Below are 27,322 nucleotides of genomic sequence, written 5' to 3'. Positions count from 1 at the left end.
TTGTGGCTAGCAATTCTCTATGCTTTTTGAGAAAGCGTTGTCCATTTTTGTAAGGTCCCCTCAGAATGTGCATTTCAAGTAGATTATGATTGGCTTTTAAGAGCTTTGGAGTAAGATTCTCCATTAATGCTCATTTTACTTATCTTTTTTAACATTTAAAATGGATTTTAATTACTGCCGTCGGTTGTGGTACTATGGCCCAAAGAAGTCTCTGATTGCTTCAATCCTCCAGTAGTTGTGAACTGAAACTAAACCCTACAATGTGATTATGTTCATGCTATGACATGGAGTCTTTAACCAAGTTCTTATCCTTTAATCAAGTTTTGCAGCTAGAATGTGGTAAGGTACTACACAAGTGTAAAGTAGGGTCACCATACTTCCGCAATCACATTGATTAAGCAAAATAATACTAGTTTTTCAGAGGTGGTGGAGTCCACGCATTTCCAAAAGAATCACAGGCAAACCATACAGGTAGACAACAGACAATAATTATTATTAATAAGTTACTAAGCTGGAAAGCTCAAGTGGCCAACCAACCATAAAGCAACAACTTAGGATGTTTATCATCCAACACCAAACAACATAACACCAAACAAGATAACAATGGTTGCTTATTTAGCTTAAGTGCCCAACCATAAAAGCAACGTTAGATGTTCCCACATCATACATAATAACTTACTAAGTTAAACAACACAAGATCACATCATGATCAAACCAACACATCACACAACATCAATGGGATTGCCGTCTCCCCACCACTGATGGACAAACACACCACTGCTGCGGAGGCTTGTGAAGATGTCCATGCAGTCTGTCGGCATTGCACCTTCCGCATCTACTAGACCCGAGCAGTGAAGAAACAGCTCGTCTACAAAGCATATGGCTCCACTTTCAAACAGTTCCGTTAGGAACTTCAATTCCATACTGCCTGCATTCATCTTCAGCACCACGAAATCTGCAAACTGCACTGTTTCTTTAAACCAAGCAACAAAATCGAACCTGTCATCTCCGACATCTGGCTCTGCATCTCCATCGATGCTTACATTGTCTTTAGCCTTTGTTCCAGCCAGCCCCGGATGATAAACAAAGGTGATTCCTGGATTCTTGACATAGGACAACAGAACAGAAGTGTTATGGTCAACAAAGTAAACATGGAAAGCTGTGCGTGCTACAGGGTAGGAAGGCAGGAACCAGTTTGTAACATTTTCGTTCAGGTGCTCTGCTGCCCCAATATCAATATAGACCAACCGCTTCTTCTCGGAAAGATCAACCAAATTAGGCAAATAAGTAAACCTTTTTCCATAGTCAATTGGTTTTTCCTTCACAAGAGGCTCCATTTTCCCAATGAAAGGTCTGTTGTTGGTGATAGATTGGCAGTCAGCCGGAAGGCGATACTGCTCAAAGAGCCCAACATTTTCATAATTTTTCCTGAATACAACCAATGTAAAGTTGCTGATATAATTAACATGCATAACACTGGAACTTTTCAGTAATGAAGAAATTGGGGTGGCAGACCTAATCAGGCTATTCGGCGCGGAAACACTGCTAGCCACAAGCATAGCCCCAATCCCACCAGGGCTAAGAACACGCTCGATCTCAAGCACAAGAAGCGCAGGGACAGCAACCTTATCTAGATCCCTGGAGAACACGAAATCAAAAGATTTGTCCTTGTAGTCAATCTCATACACAAACTGCTTGCGCTTGAGAGAGAAGAATCGGTGTTCGTAAGCACTACGAGCAATGGGAAATCCCAAATCTTGTAACGCCAACACGGCGGAGGCGGATCCTTCCCCAACACAGAGAGCTTTGGTACCGTAATTCAATAGCTGCTTGCTCATTAGCTCTCTGACCACACTGACAGTCAGATTCACATCTTGCTTGCACTTCCCGGAATCGAAAGAACCCCAAAAGGGGTTCAGAACCCGGCTCTGGAAATTGAACTTGCCCGGGGTCAACTCGCCATTGGCATGGCTCAATTCCGAGGCACAGTCACCACCAGAGTTCACAAAGGCGAACATTTTCATATAGGGTCCGGACAAAATGTGAATCAGGGGAATGATGGACATAGCGGAGGCGATAAAGAAAGCGCGGAAAAACACACGCCTCGCTAAAGACCCATGAAGGATCTGCAATTTCACGGCCTTCAAATCCATGAATTTTACCTTTCTCAATATTCGGCTCTGAAACATATGGCGTAGTAGCCGCGTAACAATTGGGGGTTTTTCAATCAGGGGAGAGTAAAATCTGAGAATTTTATGATTTTGCTAAAATTCTTTGAAAATTTTGAGAGGGGAAAATGCCAAACTGAGAATGAGAGAGAGATTAGCGAGTGCAAAACCTGGACGAGGTGTGATTTCCACCCACGAGGAGACCCATTGATTTTTGGATTACTAACCAGACCCTCTTCGAAACCTTTCCTGGCTTTGCGTCGTACCAGACCCGATCCATGTTTGTTGGAATAGAAATCTACATCACACGACCTCTGAGATTGGCTTCGATTGTTGATAATCTGGGAGGAGCTTCAGAAACCCTAGAATTGAGAATTTGGGGGTTTCTCAAAGCGTCTTTAGAGTTGAGTGAAGTGAAGTGAAGCAGCTCAGCGGAGAGAGATAGATCTGGACTAATATAAATGATAGTCTACCACTCTCTACTTGTAGGTGCGCGATAAGGGCACCGACGCTCAAGGCATACACGTGTCGACATTATGAAGCTTTCCAACTCGGAAAGTGCCAATCATTATAATGTTGGTGGCATTTTCTTTATTTTTTACTTTTACGGTGCAATAGTGTAGATTGGGACATTTGGCAATTATTTTAGTAGTTTTTTTTCTTTTTTCTTTTTACTTCAATTCTTAATCGAAAAAGCTTCTTAACGTGCCAAGCTACTAGTTTGACTCCTTGAAGATAATATTCTATAAAATATTAACTGTATTGTAATTTATTTATAAAAATTAAGTTCCTTTTACCTTTATCAAAAATTTCAAATAATTATTATAAAGTCTATTTTACCTTTATCAAAAACAATTAAACCTACCCTAGGCAATGGCCAAAATCAAAAATCCTTCCCTAGATGTGACAGACAATGTTAAACTAGGAATATAAAATTGAAATATAAAAATCTATGAAATAATTGAAAGAAATGACGGACAATGTTTATTTGGAGTTATTAGGATTTAAAATTAAAAAACAATTATGATGTGACAGAGGCATGTAGTCCCACACTCCCACTGGGAATAGATTCCCTGCAAATTAAAGGTTGTGATTTAATGTTTAGCCAAAAAAAAAAGGTTGTGATTTAATGATGGTTCTAATAACCGTTGGTTGCAAACTTACAACACTTTACTTGGGGCAATTAGCTGAAGAGTAGAGTTCTCCTACAGTCCTACGTGTCACGTTGGCAATAGCGACAAGTCGTATGGTTTCTGTAATTTTGATGTGGAAAGCCGTACGATCTGCTTTTGTTGTATTAAAAAAGTAGACAAATGTTAGCATCGGTTGAGGTCCACGTCAATCAATGGAGGTATGATAACTTTTAGACATGACACGCTGGACATTGATTAAAAAAAAAAAACCATTGTTTAGTGAAACCTCGTACCGAGAAAATGTAACAGTTTGACCCTAATTAGGTTAATATTCTTTTTAGGGCAATTTGTGTAACAGTGTCATTTAGGGCAATTTGTCTCAACTTTTGTCTAACGTTTGACCTATCAAACTTTCACTAAATTCAACAAACATATACTGAGTTTAAAACTATGCATTTCTTCTTTACAACTATATAAAGATCACTCAAATCAGACCTTTATAACTCCAGATAATCGGCCCCAAATTAGGATACTCGAAACTTTCCAATTTTTCAGTTCTTTTCTCAGAGGTCCGATTGGACAGTTTCGGGTATCTTAGTTTGGGCTCGATTACATAGAGTTATAGATGTCCGATTTGAGTGATCTTTATATGGTTGTAAAGAGAAAATGCATAACTTTAAACCCAATATAAGTTTGCTGAATTTGGTAGAGGTTTGATGGGTCCAACGTCGGGCCAAAGTTGATATATAAACTGAAAAAAACAGGGTCCTTAATTAACATAAAATGAAAGTTTCAGTCCTCAGTTGACATAAAGTGAAATTCATGTCCTGAATAGAGACATGAGGTATAGTTGGAGTCCTTTAGCTAAAATTTTCCCTTTGTGTTATATAGTTTTTCATTTGAGCAAATTAAATTTTAGTATTTTTAACTTTACATGTTATTTCAAGTTAGTACTTTAATTTTAAAAACTTGTAAAAAAGTACCTTAATTTTCATTTTATGTCAAAATAGTACATCCGTTAGTTTTTCTGTCAATAAAGACGTTATCTGCTAATTTGGCAAGGGTTTTTTTGTCTTTTCACCATTTGTTAACAAAAAATAATATTTTAAAACGTTTTTGAATAAATAAAAAAACTCTATCTTCTTCCTTCTTTCCCTCCTCCACTCAAGCACCCTCACCCTCACCCTACATCTCCATCTCCATCGCGGAGGGGGGTAAGTTGGGCTTGGGTGAGGGTGAAGGTGAGGGGGAGGGGGAGGGGGAGGGGGAGGGGTGGGGGTGGGGGTGGGGGCGGGGGTGGGGAGAGGATGGTGCTGGCGCTGGCGCTGGGTTGGGAAGAAGATAGAGATGGTGGTTTGGGGTGGGGGGTGTTTGGATGGGGAAGGGAAGGGAGGAAAAAGATTTTTTTTTATTTACACAAATTTTAAAATATTAAATTTTTTTGTTTACATGTGGTGAAAAGACAAAAATACCGTTGTCATGTCAGTAGATAACACTCTTATTGAAAGAAAACTAACGAAGGTATTATTTTGACACAAAATGAAAGTTGAAGTACTTTTTTGCAAGTTTTCAAAGTTGAGGGTACTAACTTGAAACAACATGTGATTTAGGTCAATTTAAGTCAAAGTTGGGGGTACTAACTTGAAACAACATGTACTAACAGTAGTGCTAGACATCCCACATTTTTATACCATAATTTCATACCACTTTATGTGGCAACTTACATGGCATTCATGCATTGGACACTAAAAAATAAAAACAAAAATCCAAAAAGAAAAAGAAAAACTTTGTCCAATAAAATAATGACACGTAAGATAGTATAAAAATATGGTATAAGAATGTGGTAAATATAGCATTATTCTGTACTAAATTTTCAAAGTTTGACCCTAATTAGATTACTATTATTTTTTAATTATATATTTTAAGGCGTGTCTATTGTCGTTCGTTTTGTGTTTGTTGGTGTCATTTCGATCAATTTGTATTATCATATCGTATTTGTGTTGTATAGTTTGTCTAAGGTTCATTGACTTTAAGTATCAAATTTCAATAATTTTTTAGTTTAGATACAAAAATTTAATAGCATTTTAGATTAGATACTAGTTGAAAAATCAAATATAATAATATAGTAAATGGTACTATAATTCACAAATATTACATCACATGCCACTACAATAAAAAAAATGGTAAATTACAAATAAATCAATAAAAAAAATATTTGGTTTGTGTTTGACTGCTACGCAGCAAAACGACCTAAACCCTAAGCCATAAGCTCTGGAATCCTAATTCTAAACTTTAAACTTCATTTATATACCATACACCCCATTTCTATACCCTACATCACATTTATATACCCTAAACTAAATTAAGGGCAACGTTGTAATTTTATGCTCACAAGTACAATTAGACGACATTAACCAACTTTTAAGACAATATAAAAGCCTCAAGGACAAAAATGTCAAATGGAAAAACCCAAAACAAAGGGGTCAACATGTTTGTGACCTAATTTTAAAAATTACATTTAAATTTAGTAGTCCAATTGAAATATTATATAGTTTTCATGCTATTCTAAAAAATTATTAGAATTTGATATTTAATCATAATTTTATAGTTTTTCTATTCATATTAAAATTAGTAAATTAAAATTTGTTTTTGTTTTGTTGTTTAATCATGCTAAATGATTCAATATTAATCAAACTCATTTATTCATGTTGTGTTGAATTGGCTCACCTATTTATAAACAAAACCTAAAACTAAGTTCTCCTAATTTCTACATCAAATCTATCACTCATATATTTTCATAATATAAATTCTATTCAATGAACATATCTAATTATTCATGTCAATGAGTCATCTTAACTTTATGTCTGATTCAAATTGTGTTAAAAACTTATAACCCTACTACTTTTAAGTTGCGAATAACTTTTTGTCATTTAAGTATTAGATTAAAAGTTTGTAGGCTTCTTTTGCTTCTCTGTTTGTAGGTTGTCCGTTTTATCTCTTTGTTTGTTCCCTTGCTTTTGTGGCTTTTGAAGTTTTGATTAATGCAATTGATTTTCAACGGGCCAAAGAAAAAAAAGGATTAGATTAAAAGGTGTCTTTCTGTTTTTGAGAGATCGAAAAGTGGTGAAATTCATTGAGTGTGATTCTCATATTCGAAAAAAAAAAAAAAAAAAAAAAGTTTGATTCTTATATTATTATATGTTTTTCTAATCCTTAGATTCTGTAATGTGAAACGTGGTCTTCCCTTATTGGAGGACAGGTCACAAAGGGAACCAAAGGCAATCCACAGTAGCATCTGTTTCATATTATTGAAGGCAATGGTACACGAGACAGCCTGGATGACTAGTTCTATCTATGATTAAGACCAAGCAACTACCTATAATATATTAAACTCATCTCTTCATTGCAATGTGAAACCATGAATTTGCCTCTATATTATCGGCTCAAGGGCTCCACTTACGTGATGGAGTGATGGACCATTGGACCATTGGACCCAACTCCAATATAATAAAGGCTTAATTATGTTTTTACCACCTAAAGTTTACATTGATTCCCACTTTACCATCCAGAACTTTATTTGTCCCACTTTACCACCCAAAATTTACATTGATTTCCACTTTACCACCCAAAACTATTTTTCGTGTCCCAGTTAACCTTTTTCCGCCTATTCTGTCACTCTAGATTCAGGGGGTAAAGTAGGAATCAATGTAAACTTTGGGTGGTAAAGTGGAAATCAATGTAAACTTTGGGTGGTAAAGTGGGACAGATAAAGTTCTGGGTGGTAAAGTGAGAATCAATGTAAACTTTGGGTGGTAAAGTGGGACAGATAAAGTTCTGGGTGGTAAAGTGAGAATCAATGTAAACTTTGGGTGGTAAAGTAGGACAAATAAAGTTCTGGGTGGTAAAGTGAGAATCACTCTAAACTTTGGGTGGTAAAAACACAATTAAGCCTATAATAAAAGTAGCTTGATTTTACTCCCTACTATTTCACAATTAAAATTTTTAATTATAAAATAAAATATATAATATAATTAATATTTTTGTCGTTGATTAAGTTAATGTATAATGTATATTATGGTTATATATTATATAACCATAAATTAGGGCACCATTTATTGGTCGATTTTTTACTTGAATCTTAATATTTGTAGATTTGATTAAATTTTTCTATAATGTTTTAGAGAGTTTATTGATTGAATATTTAAAATTAGTGTTTTTTTTTTTTAGAATATATAATGTAGTTGTAATATTGTAACTACAGATGACTAGTGCTCCGTGGTAATCTTGGCTTCGAATTTAAAGAACTCAATAAAATTTTGGATTTTAAGTCCAAAACTTAACTTTTTGTTCAAAAGCACATGATAAAGTGGTTCACTTTTTTAATTAGCCTAGCGCTCAACGCCTTTTTTTTCAATGAAAATGTTGAATAATATCAGTAAAACTCAATGAATATGTTCAACAATTTCAACCCTAAAATCGTATAAAAATAACATTTATGCAAATGTCTTAAGTGTTTTTGTTGTTACACATACATGTGAAAAGAGAATAAAATAACTTACATCATAAAAATACAATCATTCGGAATAACATTCACACTAGTTTTGTAAATTACTTTTCAACAATTTCAACTATCTAGTAGGGAAAAAAAAAAAAAAAGACGCTGAGTGCTTGACACTATATAAACATGCCGCTCACTTTAAAACGTGGGCTGACATATCATACTTAAAAAATTAGGTGACTCTTTTTAATATCAAACACTTTATATAAGTTATTTAATCAAAGGAACCTACGAAGTAGACTAATCAATCATTTACTTTAAAAAATTTATATTGCCTCTCAAAATATTCTGTAATTTTATTTTATTTATTTTAGTTTTTGGCTTTTATGGAGTTCAGTAGACACCCAAGTTGTAGTTAGAATCCTAAAACCAAAAGGCCCAAGTCAATTCAAGGAAGAATGATCCATATAGGCTATTGGGCCTTCCAGTGCAAAAAAAAATTATTTTCTAGGTGAGCCTGGTCCAAAATTAAGGGTAAGAGGAAATTTGGAATCATTCAACCAGGTATTGGGTCATCAAGTGAAGACATTTTATTCACCAATTGGCCTTTGGAAACCTGTTTCCATGGCCTAAACCCATAACCTGGAGAACATACATAGAAAATTAACATAATAAATTTAAAACCAAGTGTCTAAGAAGAATTCTAAAGATTAAATATATTGAAAAACATCAACAAATTTAAAGTACCAAATGATGTGACAATATTCTGGTGTTCTTTTTCAAAACCTATAATATTGTATAGAGAATATATAGATCAAGTGGAACATTTAGAAGGTGGTGTACCCTTGTTAACTATACCCAAATCACCTCCTTTGATTTTCTTCATTGATTAATTCTCTCATTGTCTCATTTGTCACTAAATATTATGTGCCCCAATCTTCGAAAACCAAAAGTATATGTAGGGTCGATCCTCAATGTTGTTGCACTTACAATTTAGAAAAACCTTGAAAGGAATAGAGTGAAAGAACAACTAGGTCCTAAATTAAAGCAAGCACTTTGACAACTAGGATCTCCATCGCACTTGTGAAAGTGGTACTTCACTTTTGTGATGACCAAGTGTTAGTGGTGTGGTCACATTAAGATTTTGGGGTCTTTGTCAAGCCACATGTGAGATTTGCATTGCTAGCTAGCTAGCTATAGCACCTTGATTCTCTTTTAGACAAAAAGATGGATGGGGACTTCAGCCAAAGCTTGCATTACATGCTTTCTTATATATTGAACGATATTTTGATGTTTAATTTGGCCCTAGTGCTGTTTTATACAATTCTTAGATAAACCTCAACCATCAAGCAATCCTTTTTCGTACGTTGACTTACACAAAATGTATAAAAGAAACAAGAGCATCTAATCCTATACCAACTGAGCTTTCAATTTATTTGTATATTAATTGTTGGTACATATATATACTAATATAATCTAATGATTATAAGGTAGTAGTGGCGTAAACACCCAACTTCTTGTCTAATATATGCATCAAAAGATAGACATAAAAGTCTCTATATATATATATATATCTAAACTTCAATTATTTTGCACCTCATTTGTTTTTAATACACAAGATACTGTTATAAGAACATAACATTTTTTCTAAATCTTTTGTAACTGTCTCACTTATGGTGAGTCCCATGTTGAGAGAATTGAGCAAAGATTTGAGTTACGATGCATTTTCCTTGTTTTTATTTTTGAATTTAATTATGATATTAAAGATGTTGACACCATAGTTAACCTATATATTCACCACAACCACTTCTTCTCTAAGCTAAGTTAGCCGGCACTGGCAGCTCTCTGAAATATTATATTATATTGTGGGCAGATCTTACATGCATGCAATTATACAAAGCAAAGAATATTGAAGGCCATCTAAACAACTATTATATGGGTTTCCTCTAAAATAATATTAAAGTACTATATATGAGGTAGGATAACACCAACAATTATTATGTGGTCACAATGACCTTGCTAATTGTAGAAGGGTCAAATAATTAAGATATACAGAGTGGGTGCTTAAATATATCTTCTGGTCAACTTAATTTTAAATTCTTAAGTGTAAAATATATGCAGAGTGGGTGCTTAATGCCACTGCCCAACTTTAAGAAATCATATATTTATGAATTTCAGTGGAAAACACTTGGAACCGTGTGGTGGTGGAGATGCCCTGAAAAGTAGGGGTGGGCACGGTCCAGTACAGTCCAGTGCTCACCCCAAACTGTAAACTGAACTGTGGAGCTAATCCAGTCCAGTCCGGTACCAGAGAACTGAAAATTTTGGCTCAGAACTGGACCAAACTGAACTGGAACAGTTCCAGTTCAGTCCAGTTCACTGTTTGGGACTGGGCCTCACTATTTAAGCCTTAGCCCAATTAAATTTTTGCGCCAAAATAATTTTAAAACATGTTTTTTTTTAGTTTTTAATAACAAATCACAGTATTTTTTTTTTAACAACAAATCAAAACATTTTTTTTAACAACAAATCAATCATTTGTTCAAATCACAATTCACAACAAATCACAACAATTCAACATTTAACAATTAACATATAAGAAATCAAGTCATCAACATTCAACCATTACATTTTTTGTACCATTCCACAACCTACAAGATATCAACCACTAACCATTTCACAACCTTAAAGACTCAAAGTGACAAACCATTTCATCACTCATCAAGTGCAAGTGCAAGTAAATTAAAAAATAACCTAATAACTTACTAACCATACACCATTGTCCAAGTGCAAATGCAAGTAAATTAAAAGATAAAAACCAACCAAAGCTAAAGAAGTACAAACCAAATACAAATTACAAACCAACCTAATACAAATTACAAAGTACAAACCAATTAAATACAAATTGAGTTACATAACTAAAAATAACACAAATGAAAATACCCTAGCCAATCATCAACCCCCTGCCACCAGCCAATTGTCTTCAAATAACTCCTGTCAAAAACCAATTGTCTTCAAATAACTCCTATCAACAACCAATTGTCATCAAACACTATAAATAAATAACTAAGCAACTAAGCAACTAAGCAACTAAACAATAGAATTCAACTTAACAAATTGGGGCTCCATCTCTCCTAACAATTTAACAGACAGATTAACAATCAAAATTATCAAACCCAACAAGTAAATCAGTAAATCAATACACCCAGCAAGTTCCAATTTTCCCAACAAGTAAACCCAACAAGTTTCAATTTTCCCAAACAACAAGTAAATTAGTCAATCAAAATTATCAAACCCAAATTCAAGTAAATCAGAAAATCAAACCCTAAATCCCCAAATCAAACCCTAAACCTAACCCAAAATCAAACCCTAGTTTAGTAAATTAGACAGAATGAGATACTGAGATATGAGAGATGAGAGGTGAGAGAACTTACAGTCGGGTCGAGAGGCGAGATCAAGAGCCGAGTCGAGAGGCGACGGCGAGAGGAAGATCGCGATGGACTGATCACGAGAGGAAGATCGCGACGGCGATGGCGACACACTGAGACGATCGTGGGTTTGAGACACTGAGATGTGAGAGTGAGAGGGGAGAGTGACTGACTGAGACACTGAGACGTGAGAGAGTGACTGCGAGTTGGCGACGGCGACGGCGACGGGAAGAGAGGAAGATGGCGAGGGCGAGAGGCGAGCTGCGAGCTGCGAGACTGAGAGTGATAGATGAAGGATGAGAGGCGAGCTGCGAGACTGAGAGGTGAGAGACCCAGAGACTGAGAGGTGAGACCGTGAGAGGCTGAGAGCTGATGAGATTGGAGATCGAAAGAGGGCGGCGCGACGCAAGGTTAGGGTTTGGAATTGAGTGAGTGACTGTCTGAAATTCTGAATGAGTGAATGAGTTTTGTTATATTGGAGATTGACTAAATTGACTAGATGAGTGCGTGAGTGGTTGTTTCATTTGGGGGTATTGGGGTAATATTTGATCAATTGACTAAATTAGTCTAATTGAGTAATTGGGGTTTCAAACTTTTAATTGAGTGATTACTGATTAGTGACTTCAGTGTTTGAGTTTTGTAATTAAATTGGGGTTTTAATTTTTTAAACACTTAAGTCACTTGGTTTTAATTTTTATTGGGGTTTCAATTGTGGTTATATAGTTATACTTATATAGTTAATTAGTTATATATATTATATATGTATAGAGTAATTAATATAATTTAGGATACATGGTTATAGTTGACTATGAGTCCAATTGGGGTTTCATTGGGGTTTCAATTGGGTATATAGTTACATATGTTATATACTTATATACTTATTACTTATATATAATATATGCATAGAGTAATTAACTAATTAATATATTTTAGGGGGGGTATATAGTTATAATTTTATTAGGGTTTAGGGTTATAGACTTATAGTTGACTATGAGTCTAATTGGGGTTTCAATTAGGTTTATATACTTATATAATTATATATGTTATATACTTATTACTTATATATAATATATGTATAGAGTAATTAACTAATTAATATAGTTTAGGGTATATGGTTATAATGTATTAGGATATAGGGTTATAGTTGACTATGAGTCTAATTGGGGTTTCATTGGGGTTTCAATTGGGTATATAGTTATATATGTTATATACTTATATACTTGTTACTTATATATAATATATGCATAGAGTAATTAACTAATTAATATATTTTAGGGGGGGTATATAGTTATAATTTTATTAGGATATAGGGTTATAGACTTATAGTTGACTATGAGTCTAATTGGGGTTTCAATTGGGTTTATATACTTATATAATTATATATGTTATATACTTATATACTTATTACTTATATATAATATATGTATAGAGTAATTAACTAATTAATATAGTTTAGGGTATATGGTTATAATGTATTAGGATATAGGGTTATAGTTGACTATGAGTCTAATTGGGGTTTCAATTGGGTATATAGTTATATATGTTATATACTTATATACTTATTACTTATATATAATATATGTATAGAGTAATTAACTAATTAATATAGTTTAGGGTATATAGTTATAATTGTATTAGGGTATAGGGTTATAGACTTATAGTTGACTATGAGTCTAATTGAGGTTTCATTGGGATTTCAATTGGGTTTATATGCTTATATAGTTATTAGTTATATATGTTATATACTTATTGGGTTTATATGCTTATATGTTATATAACTATATACTATACCATAGAACTATAATAATTTTAGTATATAGGGTTTAGTGTATATATAAAGAATATATTAATTGTATTATAAAAGGTGTAACTAAAATTATATACTAAAACATTATTATATATATATAATATAGGCCATAGGGTTATATAAAATATATTTTAGAGTCTAAAATATAGCTAGGTTAATATTAATTTTATTATCTAAAATGTGTAAAATGTGTGTAAACATGTTTGTAAAAATGTGTATAAAAATGTTTAAAAAGTGTATAAAATTGTATAAAAATTAAATATGTATAAAAATTAAAAATATATATTAATTATCCGGTCCAGTCCAGTCCAGTCCAGTTCTGTGAAGTGCAAAACTGGACCGGAATTGGATTGGACCGGTCCAGTCCAGTTCGGTCCCGGTGTTGACCAGTTTTGGTCAAAGCGGTTTTTTACGGTTTTTTTCCCCCCGGTTCGGTCCGGTCCACCCGGTTCCCGGTTTAAACGCCCACCCCTACTGAAAAGTGAAAGATCTTTTTCTATTAAACTTTATAGCATTATTGTGTAACGTAGATTTGTAGGTAGGTAAATAATTGTGTTTCACAATCAAACGACCGGCCTCTTAATGTAAATGTGATTTGATTAAAAAAAATGTAAATGTAATATTCTTAATCTCAAATCACTAATCAATTATCTATTGATTTAATAATATTTCTCTTCCGATGTTCAACTCTCCTCTTTTTAAATCTAAGAAAAAAAAAAATCCTAAATGTTATTTCGGAATAGTCATAAAAGAGGTCTTGTATTGTTATGCAAAAGTTTCTAAAACAAGTAATCGTAAACAATATTAAATATTTATAAAAATACAAGAAATATCTATTATTAAATAATATCAAACTCCCAATATGAATTGATAATGCGAATTTATTAGTCTTTCCTTTAAAATAGTTGAAATCCACATTCTCCTGAAAAAAAAAAAATAATAAGAATACTAGAATACTAAGATATTATTGTAAATTTGGAATAAAAATAGTTATACGCCTCACTGCAAAACGCAAAGCCCAGAAATACTTAAAAAAAAGAAAAAGATTTGACCAAAAAAAAGAAATACTAAAAAGGCGCTAAACCCCTTACTACTAGTTTGTCGCCGAACCATCGTGTCTTCTAAAACTGTGGGCCCCGAGAAAGAAACACAAATCCGTTTTGGTTTTTGGCCTTTTTGCCTGACTGAGTCACTGAGTCAGACTCACACTCTGAGCTGAGCGGCCTCCTTCTCTCTCATTCTCTTTCCTTCCACTGCCACTTGTCCATATAACCCATCTCTCTGGTTTTTCAGCTTCTCTACACCGTCTCTCTGGAGGGTTCTGGTGTTTTTTTGCAGAACCTGAAGCAGAGCTCTGTGAAAACCCATTTACGTGACACCAACTATGGCTACTGAAGAAGAACCACCCGTTTCTAAGGACAGTGATGGTGGCATTTGCGCCAACCAAGTTGAACCTCCAATCTACAAGGTACCTCATTTTCGTTCCCTTGTTCAAATCTATGAGGGGTGTTCTGATATACTTGTTTTCTTATTATAATCTTCATTACTTGTGGATTCAATTCGTTTTACCAGATATATGTTCTGATGTTCATGATTGCTTATATGTTTGTTGTAAAAAGCTCAAATTCCTAAAGGTTGCTAAAGTTTTTTTGATTAAAAATAACAAAACTTGAACTGGGTGAAGCATACTTTGTGTGTCATACTCATATTCAGCTATGCAAATTTTGGTTTTAGACTTTTAGTGCACAACCCAGACAAAGTGCTGGACATCAATTGCTTCAGGGCTCCATAATCTGCCAACAATCATATTATCAATCTTCAGTTGGTATTTATAGAATTGTGAAATTCAAGTTATAAGCATCCAATTCCTTTTAGTAGTGGTCAGAGTTTACACTATTATTATTTTAATGTCATAATTTTTCTTTTTTTCTTTTTTAAGAAAAAAGCCTACTGTTGGGTTTGGTTTCAGAATTCTGCATTGTCATGATGCTCTTAACAAGGGACAATTCACATCATTATGTTCTTCATTATGCAATTCGCTTCAATATGTATCCCATTTGGTCTTTCCCTTTGTCAGTTTTGTCCTCAATGCTAATTCTTCAATATTTACTTCTCATTTTCTTCGTGCATCACAGACATGCTTGTCTGAGATTGTTGTGGAACTGGTAGTTGATCAGCTAAAGTTAATGTAAATGCATATTTTGCTGATCGCAGACAATTTTCCTTTCCATTTCTTCTGTCACAGGGCGGAGACTCCACCGAGATAATTGAAGAAACTCCTCCTGGTCATCCATGGAGACGACAAAACCTCGTCTTACAGATACCCTCAAGAACTCTGGAAGATGCCAAAGAGGATTTTGTGAGAATAAACATGCCCCCAACGCCAAGTCCCACTCCCAAAAGAGTAAACTTTCCCCCATTACCCAGCCCTAGTTTAGCCAAAATCAGTGGGTCCCCAGGTCCCTCATCGTCAAAAACTAAATCAACCATAAAAAGCCTCCTTCCGAAACTAAGTTTCAAATATAGGAACACTACTTCAGAGATTCAGAAGGCTGCCACTCTAGCACTGGGAGGTTCACCTGCAGGGACACGTGAGAAGCCTTTAATTTCAAGGACATTTTCCTTTACAAAACTTTTAACACCTAGACTGAAGAATACATCATCCTTGCCTGTAACCCCAATTTCTCACTCAAATCCAGAATCTATGCATGGAGGAAACAGGACTGGTCTGTTAAGTTCTGTTGTGAGTATCTATCACTTGTTAGCTTGTGAACTAATTAATGTGTTGAGAAGAATTCAAGTTGACCAAAATGTTTGGAGATTTTATAATAAAAATTTTTTAAATACAATTTGAAGGCCTATGGTTTGCATGTTTTGCTCTAAATTTTTTATGTACTGTAACTCAACTTTATTGAGAGATCATGTAATTGATTATATTATCTAAAATAGAGAGGAAATTCCTTTAATTTCCTGACTTTCCCCTCCTTGTGAAGGGTTCCCTGACTTTCCTGACTTTCCTGACTTTCCCCTTAATTTCCTGTACTGAAAAATATAACTTCTCAGACCAAAAAGATTCTTTTCAAAATCTTAGAGAATACACAAGGATGTGTCTGTAACAATTAAAATCAGATGAGTTTTATAGAGTCTAAGCAGCCAAGTTGCTTCCCACCAGTCAATTTGTGCGCTGCACATACTTTCTTAAGCAGAGTCTAAAATGTTGGTTCCTTCTCTTTACTCTATAAATTTGAGTTATACAGTGAGTTATACTCCTTTTATTGTATGATGTTCCAAGAGTTTATTGTTTTTAAGTTATCTCCATGAGGTGCATCTCTTAGATCTTTCATCCAGTCAGTTGTTTAAGCCGTTAGCTCTACTTCCAGAACATGCATATGCTAGTTTTTGCAAGTCTTTTCCTTTTTATTAATTATTAAGTATTTATATCATAATTAGTTGTTTGCATTAACCATCACATATATGTTCATCCACAATTTCAATTGATTCTTGCTAAAATCCTGACTTTGCAGAAAGGAGAAGCCCAACTACCTATTCATCGTTCACGTTCAGTTCCTGTGATCAATAAAGATGGAAGTATATATTTAGGTAGTGCCTTTCGTGTAATTCCTACCACACCACGAATGGCTGAGAGGAATGTGTTGATAACTTCAAGCACATCCCCAATACATGACACTGGTAAATTTTGTGTTCTGATTGTCTTTCTTTGTATCCATAAAAGAGGCCTCCTATCCTTGCAGGAATGTGCCTGAGTGCCAGGATATACCAATTGTTTGTATTTTCAGATTCTAGCTACCTTTGACCCTAGTTTTGTAACTTGTGATAACCAACCTATGCCTTATCTTAGTCTTGCGGTTCAGATGGAAGTAATGATGGTGGTGAAGATATTGCTGAAGAAGAAGCTGTTTGTCGAATTTGCTTAGTTGAACTGGGAGAAGGTGCTGACACCCTGAAGATGGAATGCAGCTGTAAAGGTGACCTTGCTCTTGCTCACCAAGAATGTGCTGTAAAATGGTTCAGCATTAAAGGTAATAAAACATGTGATGTGTGCAATGAAGAGGTTCAGAACCTACCTGTCACACTTTTGCGAATTCAAAATGTTCAGTTACGAGGAAGTAGAGCACAGCAGGCTGAGGTTACTCAATATAGGCAAGTGAAAATTTTCAACTGCTGTATGTGCAGGAAAGGGAAGCTTTTGCTCTTACCATGTCTTGTGTGTGTGTGTGTGTGTGTAAAAACTGCAGCTACTCTCTTAAACATATATTTGTTATTTCACTTGCACAAGTTTTATTTCATAAAATTAAGGATTTTTTGAATGAGAACCTTGATTGAGCAGAAATTGGGTTTGGGTCCAGTAGTTAAGAATGGCATGCAGTTTAAAAGGAGGGGAAAAACAACTTAATTAGTTTTCCTGATCATCTGTAACTTGTTGCCAATGAGGCGTGATCTTTCTTTTCCAATAAAATGGAGTGAATCTGGGTATGCGATTATTTTTTAATATGTTGAGTACCACCTTCTAGGGTTGTATAACTAATAGTTAATTCAAAATTTGCCAGGGTTTGGCAGGATGTTCCCATTCTTGTCATAGTCAGCATGCTTGCTTACTTCTGTTTTCTTGAGCAGCTTCTGGTACGCAATGCAACTCCTGTATGCTTTGCTTTTCTAGCCTTTCAATTTCTAATATAATCACATGGACAGGTAGGAAAAATGGGATCAGGCGCAATTGCTCTCTCTCTTCCTTTTTCCTGCATATTGGGTCTTCTGGCTTCCATGACATCAACCACAATGGGTAGGGGCCGTAGTGCTAAGCTTGAAATTCTTTTTTCATACAATAGTTTGCATGCATGAATTCAATCACCTTTCTGCTATACTGATTTGAAATTTGTGCCTAGTGAGAAGAAAATATGTCTGGGTTTATGCAACTATTCAGTTTGCGCTGGTGGTTCTCTCAGCACATCTACTCTATTCATTGGTAAGAGTTGTTCTGCTGACAATCAAGTAGTGATAGGATTTTTCAAGTGAACATTAAAATGTGATGATTCTATTTAGTGGTAAGAGTTGTTCTGCTGACAATCAAGTAGTGATAGGATTTTTCAAGTGAACATTAAAATGTGATGATTCTATTTAGTGGTAAGAGTTGTTCTGCTGACAATCAAGTAGTAATAGGATTATTTGTTTTTTTTTTTTGGCCATTGTGATAGGATTTTTTAAGTGAACATGAAAATGTGATGATTCTATTTAGCGGAAAAGCTTAGCAACGTTTTGGCTTACAAATGCTTAGAATGAGGGAACTGCCTGATCAATGTTGGTTTGATGAGGCTTTAAGGGCTGAATATCGGTGTTTTCCTTTTTACTAGTAAAACTGTCTTATATGTTCTTGTTGGGTCTACAGCTTCACATGCAGGCAGTTCTGTCTATTCTCCTTGCCACATTTTCGGGGTTTGGAGTCACAATGTGTGGAAATTCTATCATTGTTGAGTCTTTGAGATGGAGGGGAAGATGGCTTTCTCAGTCAAATCAACAGCGTGCTCAGGAGGTGACACAGCTGAACCAAGCACCTGAGAGCACACAACAAACCCAGACAAATCCTCCACAGCTTGAAAATGAAGTTGAAGGTGCAGAAGCTATTCATGGCAGCTGACTTGTATAGTTTGACATGCATTAATTGTCTCAGTCGCATACTAAAGGGGGGCTCTGGCTATAAACTGTAAAGAAACTATACCATATGTTTAGTCTTGTTCCTATAGAAACTATTTCGTATGTAGATGTTGGCATTACAAAGTACAAATGTCCTGTGGTGAAATCTTTGGCTTCCTTACCCACACATAGAGAGATGCGTAAGTTGACATTCTAATGAGGATCTAGGATAAGAGATACTTAGAGAGAGCTTCACTTAGAGTGAGAAGTAAATTCTCTTATGTACACAAGAGAGAGCTTGGTGGTGAGAATCTCCAAAGGTGGTAACCCAGTATACCAATGCTGCTATTTGCACTCTTTTTCCGGCCGGTTGTGTAACCCAGTATACCAATGCTGCTATTTGCACTCTTTTTCAGGCCCCTACAACCGGCCGGAGAGAGAGAGAGAGAGAGAGAGAGAGAGAGAGAGAGAGAGAGGTGGCTGGGGTTTTTTTTTTTTTTTTTAAGTTGTCGTTTATGGTATTTTAACATTAGGGTAAATTTGTAATTTTATAAATTAATAGAGATAGGTGTGTAGTGAGAGAAAAAAGGGTAATGGCAGTCATCTTTTGGTAATATTGGTGTTTTTGTAATCCTTGAGACTAGGGGTGGGCATCAACCCGTCCGAACCCGGCCCGCCCGCCTCCACCGACCCGCCAAGCAGCAAGTCGACCCGTCCGATCAATAACGGGCCAGTGTCGGCCCACCCCCTTCCACCGACCGTCGAAGCTGGCCCGCCCGCCAAGCTTCCAGCCACCATCTTCTCAGGCAAGCCAGTAGCCACCATCTTCTCAAGCACTGCAAGTCTGCAACCACCTCCATTTCCGTCACCGTTCACCTCCATTCCGCCATCAACCACCTCCATTTCTGTCACCAACCACCTCCATTTCCGGCACCGTCCACCATCGTCCACCATTGCAGCACAAGAACCACCTTCACCAGCCACCATTTCTCAGGCGAGCCACCTTCTCCTTCTCGGCATCTTCTCTCTTCTGCTTCTCCTTCTCCTTCCCGGCCAACCCATTTTCCGACCGTCTCCGACCCGTCCCCGACTGAGGTCCGAGCCGTTTAGTCCCGAGCCGATTAGTCGGAGATGGTTTGGGCTCCCACCTGACCCACCCGCCCGATGCCCACCCCTACTTGAGACTTGAGTAACTCCAATAATCCTATTTGTGTCTTCTAGTGTTGCTTAGAGAAAAACTCCTTATATAAGAGAAGAATTTTCTCTCGTTACACGTGGATGTAGGCTCAAACCATCTAGAATCACGTAAAATATTGGTACCTCATGGTTATTTTATTTATATTGTTACTTTATATTGTTTGCTCATTTTAATGACGCAAAGGGTATGAAAGTTTGGTTCATCGATCGCGGTGTTGATTTTTGTATTAGAAGATTCGTCAGCATCATTAGCAATAACCTTAAATGGAGGATATCCGCCATGCAAGAATTTGTACGAAGCAAATTCAAAATAATAGAAAGTGACCAGGAGAGGAAGTCGAGGCTGTTAATTAAAACTAGCCCAACAAAAGGTTAGAAGAAAGGGTAAGAATGCATTAGAAAGATAAACATCACTCAATTGCACTGCTGTTAAAAACAGATCTCAAGGGAGCAACATCATGTTATTCCTATCAGTCATTAAATATATTCTAGCAACAGCCGTTTTGTACTTACAAATGGGGGTTGTTTCTCCCTCCCAACCTCTTACTGCCTTCAATGGCATTTTTGTCTATACAATAGAATCAGTTGGTTGAATGCCAATGCCAGTCAGATTACACTCACAAAGTGCTATTTCCGTAAAAACCAACTGGATTGTAAGAGAAAAATGGCTACACAAGCAAATCGAACTGTAACCCAATGGAAAAAGAAACTAAAAAAAGAAAAGAAAAAGAGAAGCTTGTTTTGCTTTGCATCTGATGACAGTCTGGTCATTGCTTGTAACTGGAACTGCCAACCTTGCCCGATGACAAAGGCTTCTCCTTCGAGCTGGTACTTAACATGATTTCTGAGCTGTTTGATTGGCTTTCTGAAACTCCAGGTCTCATCCAAATTTTTATATGCCCCTCGCGGCAGACAGTAAGAACAGATTCCTGTGTAAACATCACGCCAGAGAGGGGTTCTGTGTGTACACGGTGAGCAACCACTGGTGAGATTTTTGGTACATCTCGCATGCTTGGAGCAGGTTGCAGAGTACCCACTGGAAGAGCATTGTCCCAATGAGAAGACTGGCTTCCAGTACTATAAGTGGGGGAGCCACCAGGAGGGCGCCGCAATGGCACCACAATCTCATCCATTTCCAGGTCCCACAGAAGCAGCTGTGTGTCCTGCACTCAAACGGGAAATTAAAAACATAAGATCAAAAGATCAATTCTCACAGCTTCACTTTCAACTTAAAATTTCTTATTTGTAAAAATCTCCCTACGGCTATGGTGATTGGTCTGCATTACAGGACCGACCCAACTCAGTTCTTGGCCAATAACTTAAATATTTTTCTTTCATCATTTTTAAAGTAAATTTTACTGCAGTAAACATAAAGGGTAAAGGAGAATACAAAGGTCATAACTTCTCTCAAATGCATTCATTTCAAATCCCTGTAATGTCCTATGTTAATAGTAAATCTTAGCATACCTTTATAGGTTGACCAGTTATAGCTTATATTAAAGTAAACTTCCTAATAAAAATTTAAATGTCAAATAAAGCTGGTTTTTGGGAAGATGAGAGAACCAATGAACAATTAAAATTTGTAGAAAGGAAATTACAACAAATAATGGCATCATGGCATTTTAATATATGAGAGACCTGATTATATAAATATATAAATTTTGACAAGACCAATATTTTCTGATACCTGACCGACAGAACCAAACCGGTACATGACAGTCTCCCCCATACCATCTGCATTTGGCGATGACCAATATGAATCAAAAGCCACTCCACTGACCTGCCAGCACCATACAGTAACAACTTCGTAAGTCGGCATAATGAGGTAATATTAACAAGCCCGATACTGTTTAAGAAACTTACCCAAGAGTTGTGCCCCTCTCCCCAAGCTACAACTTTCCGATCTTCCATGCTCCAAACTTGAACTAAATCATCTTCACCTCCTGTCAGTATGTATTTTCCATCCATGCTGTTCAACAGTATTTTGTAATCAATCATATCATCATCTCAAAAGAACAATAATATTTTGTTGCAAAAAGAGCCACAAAGACAGGAGTTTAAATGTAAAGGTAATCTACGAGATTGGAAGAATATTACAATAACCAGCAGCAAGCTTTAATGGAAAACCAGTAAAGATGCGCACCTCCAAGCGCAACATAGGAGAGCACCATAGTAACTTTTGCCACCACATATAAGTTGCTCTTTTGAGTAGTCAAAAACACGTAGATAACCTGCAGTCAGTAGCTAAAATTTAGCTCATATACTTTTGCAAAGAGAAACTAACAGAAAAGAGCAGTTGCACAACACAAACAACATTATATTGACAACGTACCATCTCTTCCAACAGTTGCTAAATAGGCCCCATCAGTCGAGAAAGCAATACTATTAACCGAACCTTGGCATATATGCCATCTGGCTATTGGGTTACTCTGCATACGCATAGCAGGAAGTCAAAAAAAAAAAAGTGGTAGGTGGAGAAGGAAGCAGAAATAGAAATTCAGCATGTCAGATGCAAATCTCTCCCTTATAATTATCTGACAGTTATCATAGTCATTTGCTAGATGCAAATGCAGTATTCAGCTAAGTAACCACAGGGACATTCCAGTATCCCACACATAAACCTGTAAGATCTCAACCAGATTACCTAAACAAAACATATTAGGATTTACTAGAGGCTAAAGCCTTTAAGATTCCTTGAAAAAATACAGGATATTCAACAGACCGCTGATGTTCCCACTGCTTGACAAAATGAAAAGGAAAGCATTTTTCACACTCTTTTAGTCAATGACCATAGCTTTCATGGTCTACATTTAAACCCCTTTTCCCTACTGCTGGCAGCCTAAAACATGCATGTGCAGACAAACTCCTGTCAACTCACCGATGTATAAACTTTAGTAACTATAACTAATGTATGGTACAAGTATCCCATCATGATATATTAGGGCTATAACCAACATTTGCATGAAATACACGTAAGACTTTATAGACACCAAATAGAACTTAAATCAACCACTAGACTGCTCAAACAACTTGTTATAACATGAGAATATTGTTGTCCAAGAAGCAAACAACATTTTGAGCCATATTACCAGTATCCTATCAAATGATATGTCACTAGTCTAAGCTTATTGTTGCAGTAGAAACCCATTCTACCATCAGGTGACATTAAAGTACAAGCTTTTATACAATAATGAGTGATATATGGTTAAAACAGCCTAACAGAGTGAAGATTGAGTTTCACAAGTGCCAAACAATGCCATCATTAGACTAGGAATCTACACAGTGGAGAATTACCCAAACACACCACCCAAAAAGATTTGTATCTAAAACATGGTACTACTGCAACATCAAAATTACAGCATAGTGTCTATTCCCTGTCAAACATCCAAATTAAATTCAATATGGTGACATAGCAGCAGCATGACATGCCTTATCTAAATGATAAACAAAATTTTCGGAGCCATTTTTAGAAGAAATACTTACATGAGAAACAAGTTAGACATGAAAATAAGCACAATTCCAATACCTTACTGTAACGTGCATGTGCAACAGAAAATTGAGTTTGATCTTTGATAAGTGGGAATGTAGAATCGCCTGCACCATCTTTGCTCTAGAAAAAATCAATAAAGAAAAATAAAAAACACTCAGATTACTTAATTTTACAACCATGGAACATAAAATTTAAGGCACTGACAAGTGTTTCTTTAGATAATGGAGGCTTGCCTTCTCATATACATACAGATTCCCATCGGCATGAGCAACAACAAAAGCACCGTCACAACCAGGAACCCATGCAATGCTAGTACAGCGGCTGTTGAAAATAGCTATTGATCAAACTACTCCAAACAATTGTACAAAAAAGTTAAACTATCACCAAACTCTCAATTGATGCCCATTGAGGAAATGACAAACACAAGCTAGAAATCAGTTTTCCACAAATACATAAAAATCCATGTCACATGGACTAAGTTTTCTGTTTGTGTACAACAGGTGTGTGTTCGGCATCAGTTCAGTTAGCTTCCAAATGATAAGATACAGGGGTGTAAGCAAATTTTTATAAACCAAAGGTCCAAAATCTACAATAAAGAATGAAAGGGCACCAATCAAACATCTACAAGAACATATGGTTCTCGAAACCAGAATCCATAATCCACATTGAACTTCTGATAATGGTCAATGTGAGGGAAAAAAGCATTACCCCTTGCAAGAGTGATGAAACAAGATAATTATCCACCAGCTTGCAGCCATATTATTCAGGAAATTAGACTGGTCAATTTGAAGCTTACCAAACCAGAGCTAGAATAATATTAACACCTGCTTCTAGTTTTTTTTTTTTTTTTTTCCTCTTTCAATAGTTAAGCAACCTTCTTGTCTTTATAGAAGCCAACTAAAAATTTAAAATATATCAATACCTACTTCATCAGTGGAATAAACTGCAGGGTAACTATCTTCATCCTATTCTAAGCCATTCAATATTACAAATAGAATAATGACTTGTGAACCGCTTATACAGAATGACTATTTAGTTCATCTCTGATTTCAGACGGAGAAACATTCTCGAAATATAGCATCCTTATGAAGTAGACAAGCTAAAAACAAGTAGAAATATTACAAGTGAGTTAACTTCCTCCAAGTCCATTAACAATGAGAGAGTTAATCTTGCCTGTTACTAACAGAGCCATCTTTGTTATAATGCTGAGCACCAACAAGCTTCTTTCCAACATCCTGTAATTGATATCTCAGTGACACTGAGTAGACTACAAGAATACACACACAACCATTTAGGAAATTTAAACTTGAAAAAACAAGATTGTGACTTCAAATTCAAGCAAGAACTTGTACCATCGCCGGAATTCAACCCGATAATCAAATCATGGCCGTCCTTCGCGTCTTGATCAAATGCGTGGCACACAGGGTTTGAATTACTGAAATGTATAGACTTTATTGGATCCTACATGCAACAAGAAACCTATCATAAATCGATCCCAGCACAAACCTACAAAAAAAACTCCTAAGATACCTTGTCTTGAGAATTCAAATCACTGATGAAGATTGCATCCCCCACATTGAAGATCAAGTAAGTCCCTTTCCCATCAAAATTTGAGGTAGAAGTGGAATTACTCGAACTGGAAGCCACCAGAGACCCAACTCTACTACTCGCACTGACACTCTTACTCCCACCATTCCCTCCAACGAAGCTAAGTGCCCGGCTCCCATTACTACCACCCAACAACCGTGCTGCAGCCGACCTTACACCACTGCTTGTGCTGAAACTAGAAGATGGGGCAGTTGGGGTTGATGGGGCAGGCTTGTCCTTAAGATGCGCTAACGTTACCTGATAATCAACAACCAAGAAGGCTTTTAATCTTAGGTATCATAATATGGATATTAAGAACAGACTTGCCAAATTGAATTAACTGAAAAATACTGTCTAACAGTTGCCCCCAGTAGATGAGCCTGAACATCCCTATAAGTTCATACTCATCCAAAATAATTTTTATGGAAATGTCGCAGAACAAAGAAAGAACTGGAAATATTAAAACTTATACCCAAAAGGCAATTAACAATCTATTCAACTACTGGGTCTTGAAACACCTTACATTCCAACATTAACAAACATTCATTTCAACAATTAATTTTAAAAACTGAACACTTGGAACAAAACCCAGACAATCAAAATTCAACCTTTAACTCTTCTTAAAAAACGGGTAATAACCATTGAGACAAACCCTAAACAATCATCACAAGAAAAAGCTCACAAAAAACAAAGCTTTGCAGAAATACCCAAAGTGGCTTCCAGATAGTAAATTCTCAAAATGGGTATTAAAGAAAACAATGGCAGAAGCAGAAATCGAGTACCTGAGTGACGGTTTTACCATGAGTGTAGTGCAGGAGACCCGAAGGGTGGGTCTTCTCGTAGTGAAGCTTGTACCTGCCCTCTGGGGTCTTGAAATAGGTCTTAAGGCCCGGTGACTGCGCGTTGCTCGACGAAGAAGCCGTTGACATCATACCGTTGGCCGAGTTGATCATGGTGGTGTCGTCGATTACGATGGGCCTTAGAGCATACGATCATGACCCCTCCTCATAGGGTTTAAAATGCTTCTCCTTTCTCTTTCTATTGTTTTCAAAATTGATAGAGAAAGGTGGGTTCTGCTCTGTTTGTGCTACTGTGCTTTGGTTTTGCTCTTGTGGGTTGTCTTCAATGGCTTCCGGATCAAATGGGGTTGGACTGGACTGTCTGGTTTGCGGCTTATGGAAACGTTGTGAGAGAAAAGTGATTGTTGGTGAAATTTTTAATGGTTGGAGATTTGACTTTGGGCTGCCAGTCAACGGAGTGAACGGCTGGGATCAGAGGAGCTCTCTTCTCTGTTTCGTCTAAACTTTAAAATAGTGAGCAAAGCGAAGCCATGAACCAGCAAGTAACAGAAGGAGATTGATTCAACTGGAAAAGGGATTGGTTTCTTTGTTTACTTTGGGGACTTTCTTATTCTTTTTTTTTTTTTTTTGGCCGGTGGGGACTTTCTTATTCAAACACACATACACATATACACATAGTGACTGTTTCTCGTGATTGTGGCCTTAAGATAATCTGAGATATATTCTGTGATGTCCATGGACTAATGGCACATTGGCACCCAATACAAGAGTAAATGCTAGGATACTAAAATAAATGCAAAATGTTTGTATATGATGTGGCAATATTTAATACAATATTATTAAGTAAATTTATTGATTAAATATTATATAACAATATTTTATTTATTCAATTTTTAATTCACTCTGTATCCTCATTGAATTATGTATACTAACAAATATATCATGTGACTCGAGTATTATTAAATTTGTTATGTTTATATATAAAACTTATTTTGAATCCCATCTTTAACAAAACACTTGTATGTACGCTTAATGCGGCCTAAATGACTATTTGATTTAATGTTATTTTTCTTCAATTTCGTGGAGGAGATCTAGATTCAATCTCATGAAAGACTTTGATACATTTTTAGTGGTTTATTTACAAAACGGTTATTTATTTATAAATTATGATTCAATAAACTCGGTTTTATAATTTTAAATCTTATAAATAAAAAATAGTATTGTCACTCTTTATTGATGTAAAATATTATAATGTTATTTGTCACATTATGTATTGATGATGTACTTAATTTGCAAAGGTGATTATTGCAAGAAGAAAAGGACCATTGTTAATGTGAGAGTGGGATGAAAGGTTAACCAACACTTTTGGGTTTAGGCAGTAGTGTAAGACTAAAGAACAAGTTCAGGTCTACAAGCCTCAAAATAGGATTAGCCTCGAATTAATCTGTCTGGGCCAATTTCGATATAGAATCAACATTTTTTTTTTTTTGGCCAAGATATAGAATCAACATTGAACAAGCTTAAACAGGCTTATCTTAATTTTTGACTTTTGAGATTGGCTTGAA

The 27,322-nt window shown here is 35.9% G+C and overlaps 3 protein-coding genes and 1 long non-coding RNA gene across 7 annotated transcripts; 1 reads left to right on the top strand and 3 right to left on the bottom strand.

Moving 5' to 3' along the window:
- Nucleotides 1-472: 472 nt before the first annotated feature.
- LOC147281802 (uncharacterized) lies at nucleotides 473-2,623 on the bottom strand. Of its 2 annotated transcripts, none has more exons than XM_086249236.1 (2): nucleotides 2,339-2,623; nucleotides 473-2,244 (listed from the first exon to the last, which is right to left on the bottom strand). In XM_086249236.1, the coding sequence occupies exons 1-2, from the start codon at nucleotides 2,446-2,448 to the stop codon at nucleotides 723-725; spliced, it is 1,632 nt and encodes a 543-aa protein (XP_086105362.1). In that variant the 5' UTR covers nucleotides 2,449-2,623; the 3' UTR covers nucleotides 473-722. The 2 variants fall into 2 exon arrangements, with proteins under 2 accessions (XP_086105362.1, XP_086105364.1); XM_086249238.1 differs by having other exon boundaries at nucleotides 473-2,180.
- Nucleotides 2,624-10,370: 7,747 nt separating this feature from the next.
- On the bottom strand, nucleotides 10,371-11,668 carry LOC147281801 (uncharacterized). 2 transcript variants are annotated; one of them, XR_015122995.1, is made up of 2 exons: nucleotides 11,234-11,668; nucleotides 10,371-10,824 (listed from the first exon to the last, which is right to left on the bottom strand). It is a non-coding gene; the product is annotated as an uncharacterized LOC147281801 (long non-coding RNA). The 2 variants fall into 2 exon arrangements; XR_015122994.1 differs by having other exon boundaries at nucleotides 10,371-10,793.
- Nucleotides 11,669-14,258: 2,590 nt separating this feature from the next.
- LOC147281800 (uncharacterized) lies at nucleotides 14,259-19,045 on the top strand. The gene is made up of 8 exons (XM_086247186.1): nucleotides 14,259-14,502; nucleotides 15,280-15,777; nucleotides 16,559-16,724; nucleotides 16,907-17,195; nucleotides 17,603-17,675; nucleotides 17,745-17,835; nucleotides 17,939-18,018; nucleotides 18,439-19,045. Exons 1-8 carry the CDS (start codon nucleotides 14,419-14,421, stop codon nucleotides 18,685-18,687), a joined length of 1,530 nt encoding a protein of 509 aa, XP_086103312.1. The 5' UTR covers nucleotides 14,259-14,418; the 3' UTR covers nucleotides 18,688-19,045.
- A 1,336-nt stretch (nucleotides 19,046-20,381) lies between these two features.
- Nucleotides 20,382-26,397, bottom strand: LOC147281799 (Transducin/WD40 repeat-like superfamily protein). Of its 2 annotated transcripts, none has more exons than XM_086246185.1 (11): nucleotides 25,740-26,397; nucleotides 24,901-25,215; nucleotides 24,723-24,831; nucleotides 24,544-24,637; nucleotides 23,604-23,691; nucleotides 23,407-23,490; nucleotides 22,213-22,309; nucleotides 22,024-22,111; nucleotides 21,744-21,849; nucleotides 21,568-21,660; nucleotides 20,382-21,043 (listed from the first exon to the last, which is right to left on the bottom strand). In XM_086246185.1, the coding sequence occupies exons 1-11, from the start codon at nucleotides 25,908-25,910 to the stop codon at nucleotides 20,648-20,650; spliced, it is 1,641 nt and encodes a 546-aa protein (XP_086102311.1). In that variant the 5' UTR covers nucleotides 25,911-26,397; the 3' UTR covers nucleotides 20,382-20,647. The 2 variants fall into 2 exon arrangements, with proteins under 2 accessions (XP_086102311.1, XP_086102312.1); XM_086246186.1 differs by having other exon boundaries at nucleotides 25,757-25,893.
- Nucleotides 26,398-27,322: the final 925 nt, after the last annotated feature.

The sequence above is a fragment of the Dryas octopetala genome, chromosome 6, assembly GCF_963921425.1.
Source record: "Dryas octopetala chromosome 6, drDryOcto1.1, whole genome shotgun sequence".
NCBI lineage: Eukaryota > Viridiplantae > Streptophyta > Magnoliopsida > Rosales > Rosaceae > Dryas > Dryas octopetala.
The sequence above is the reverse complement of the archived record's forward strand: the minus strand, read 5'-3'. Positions and strand labels throughout refer to the sequence as shown.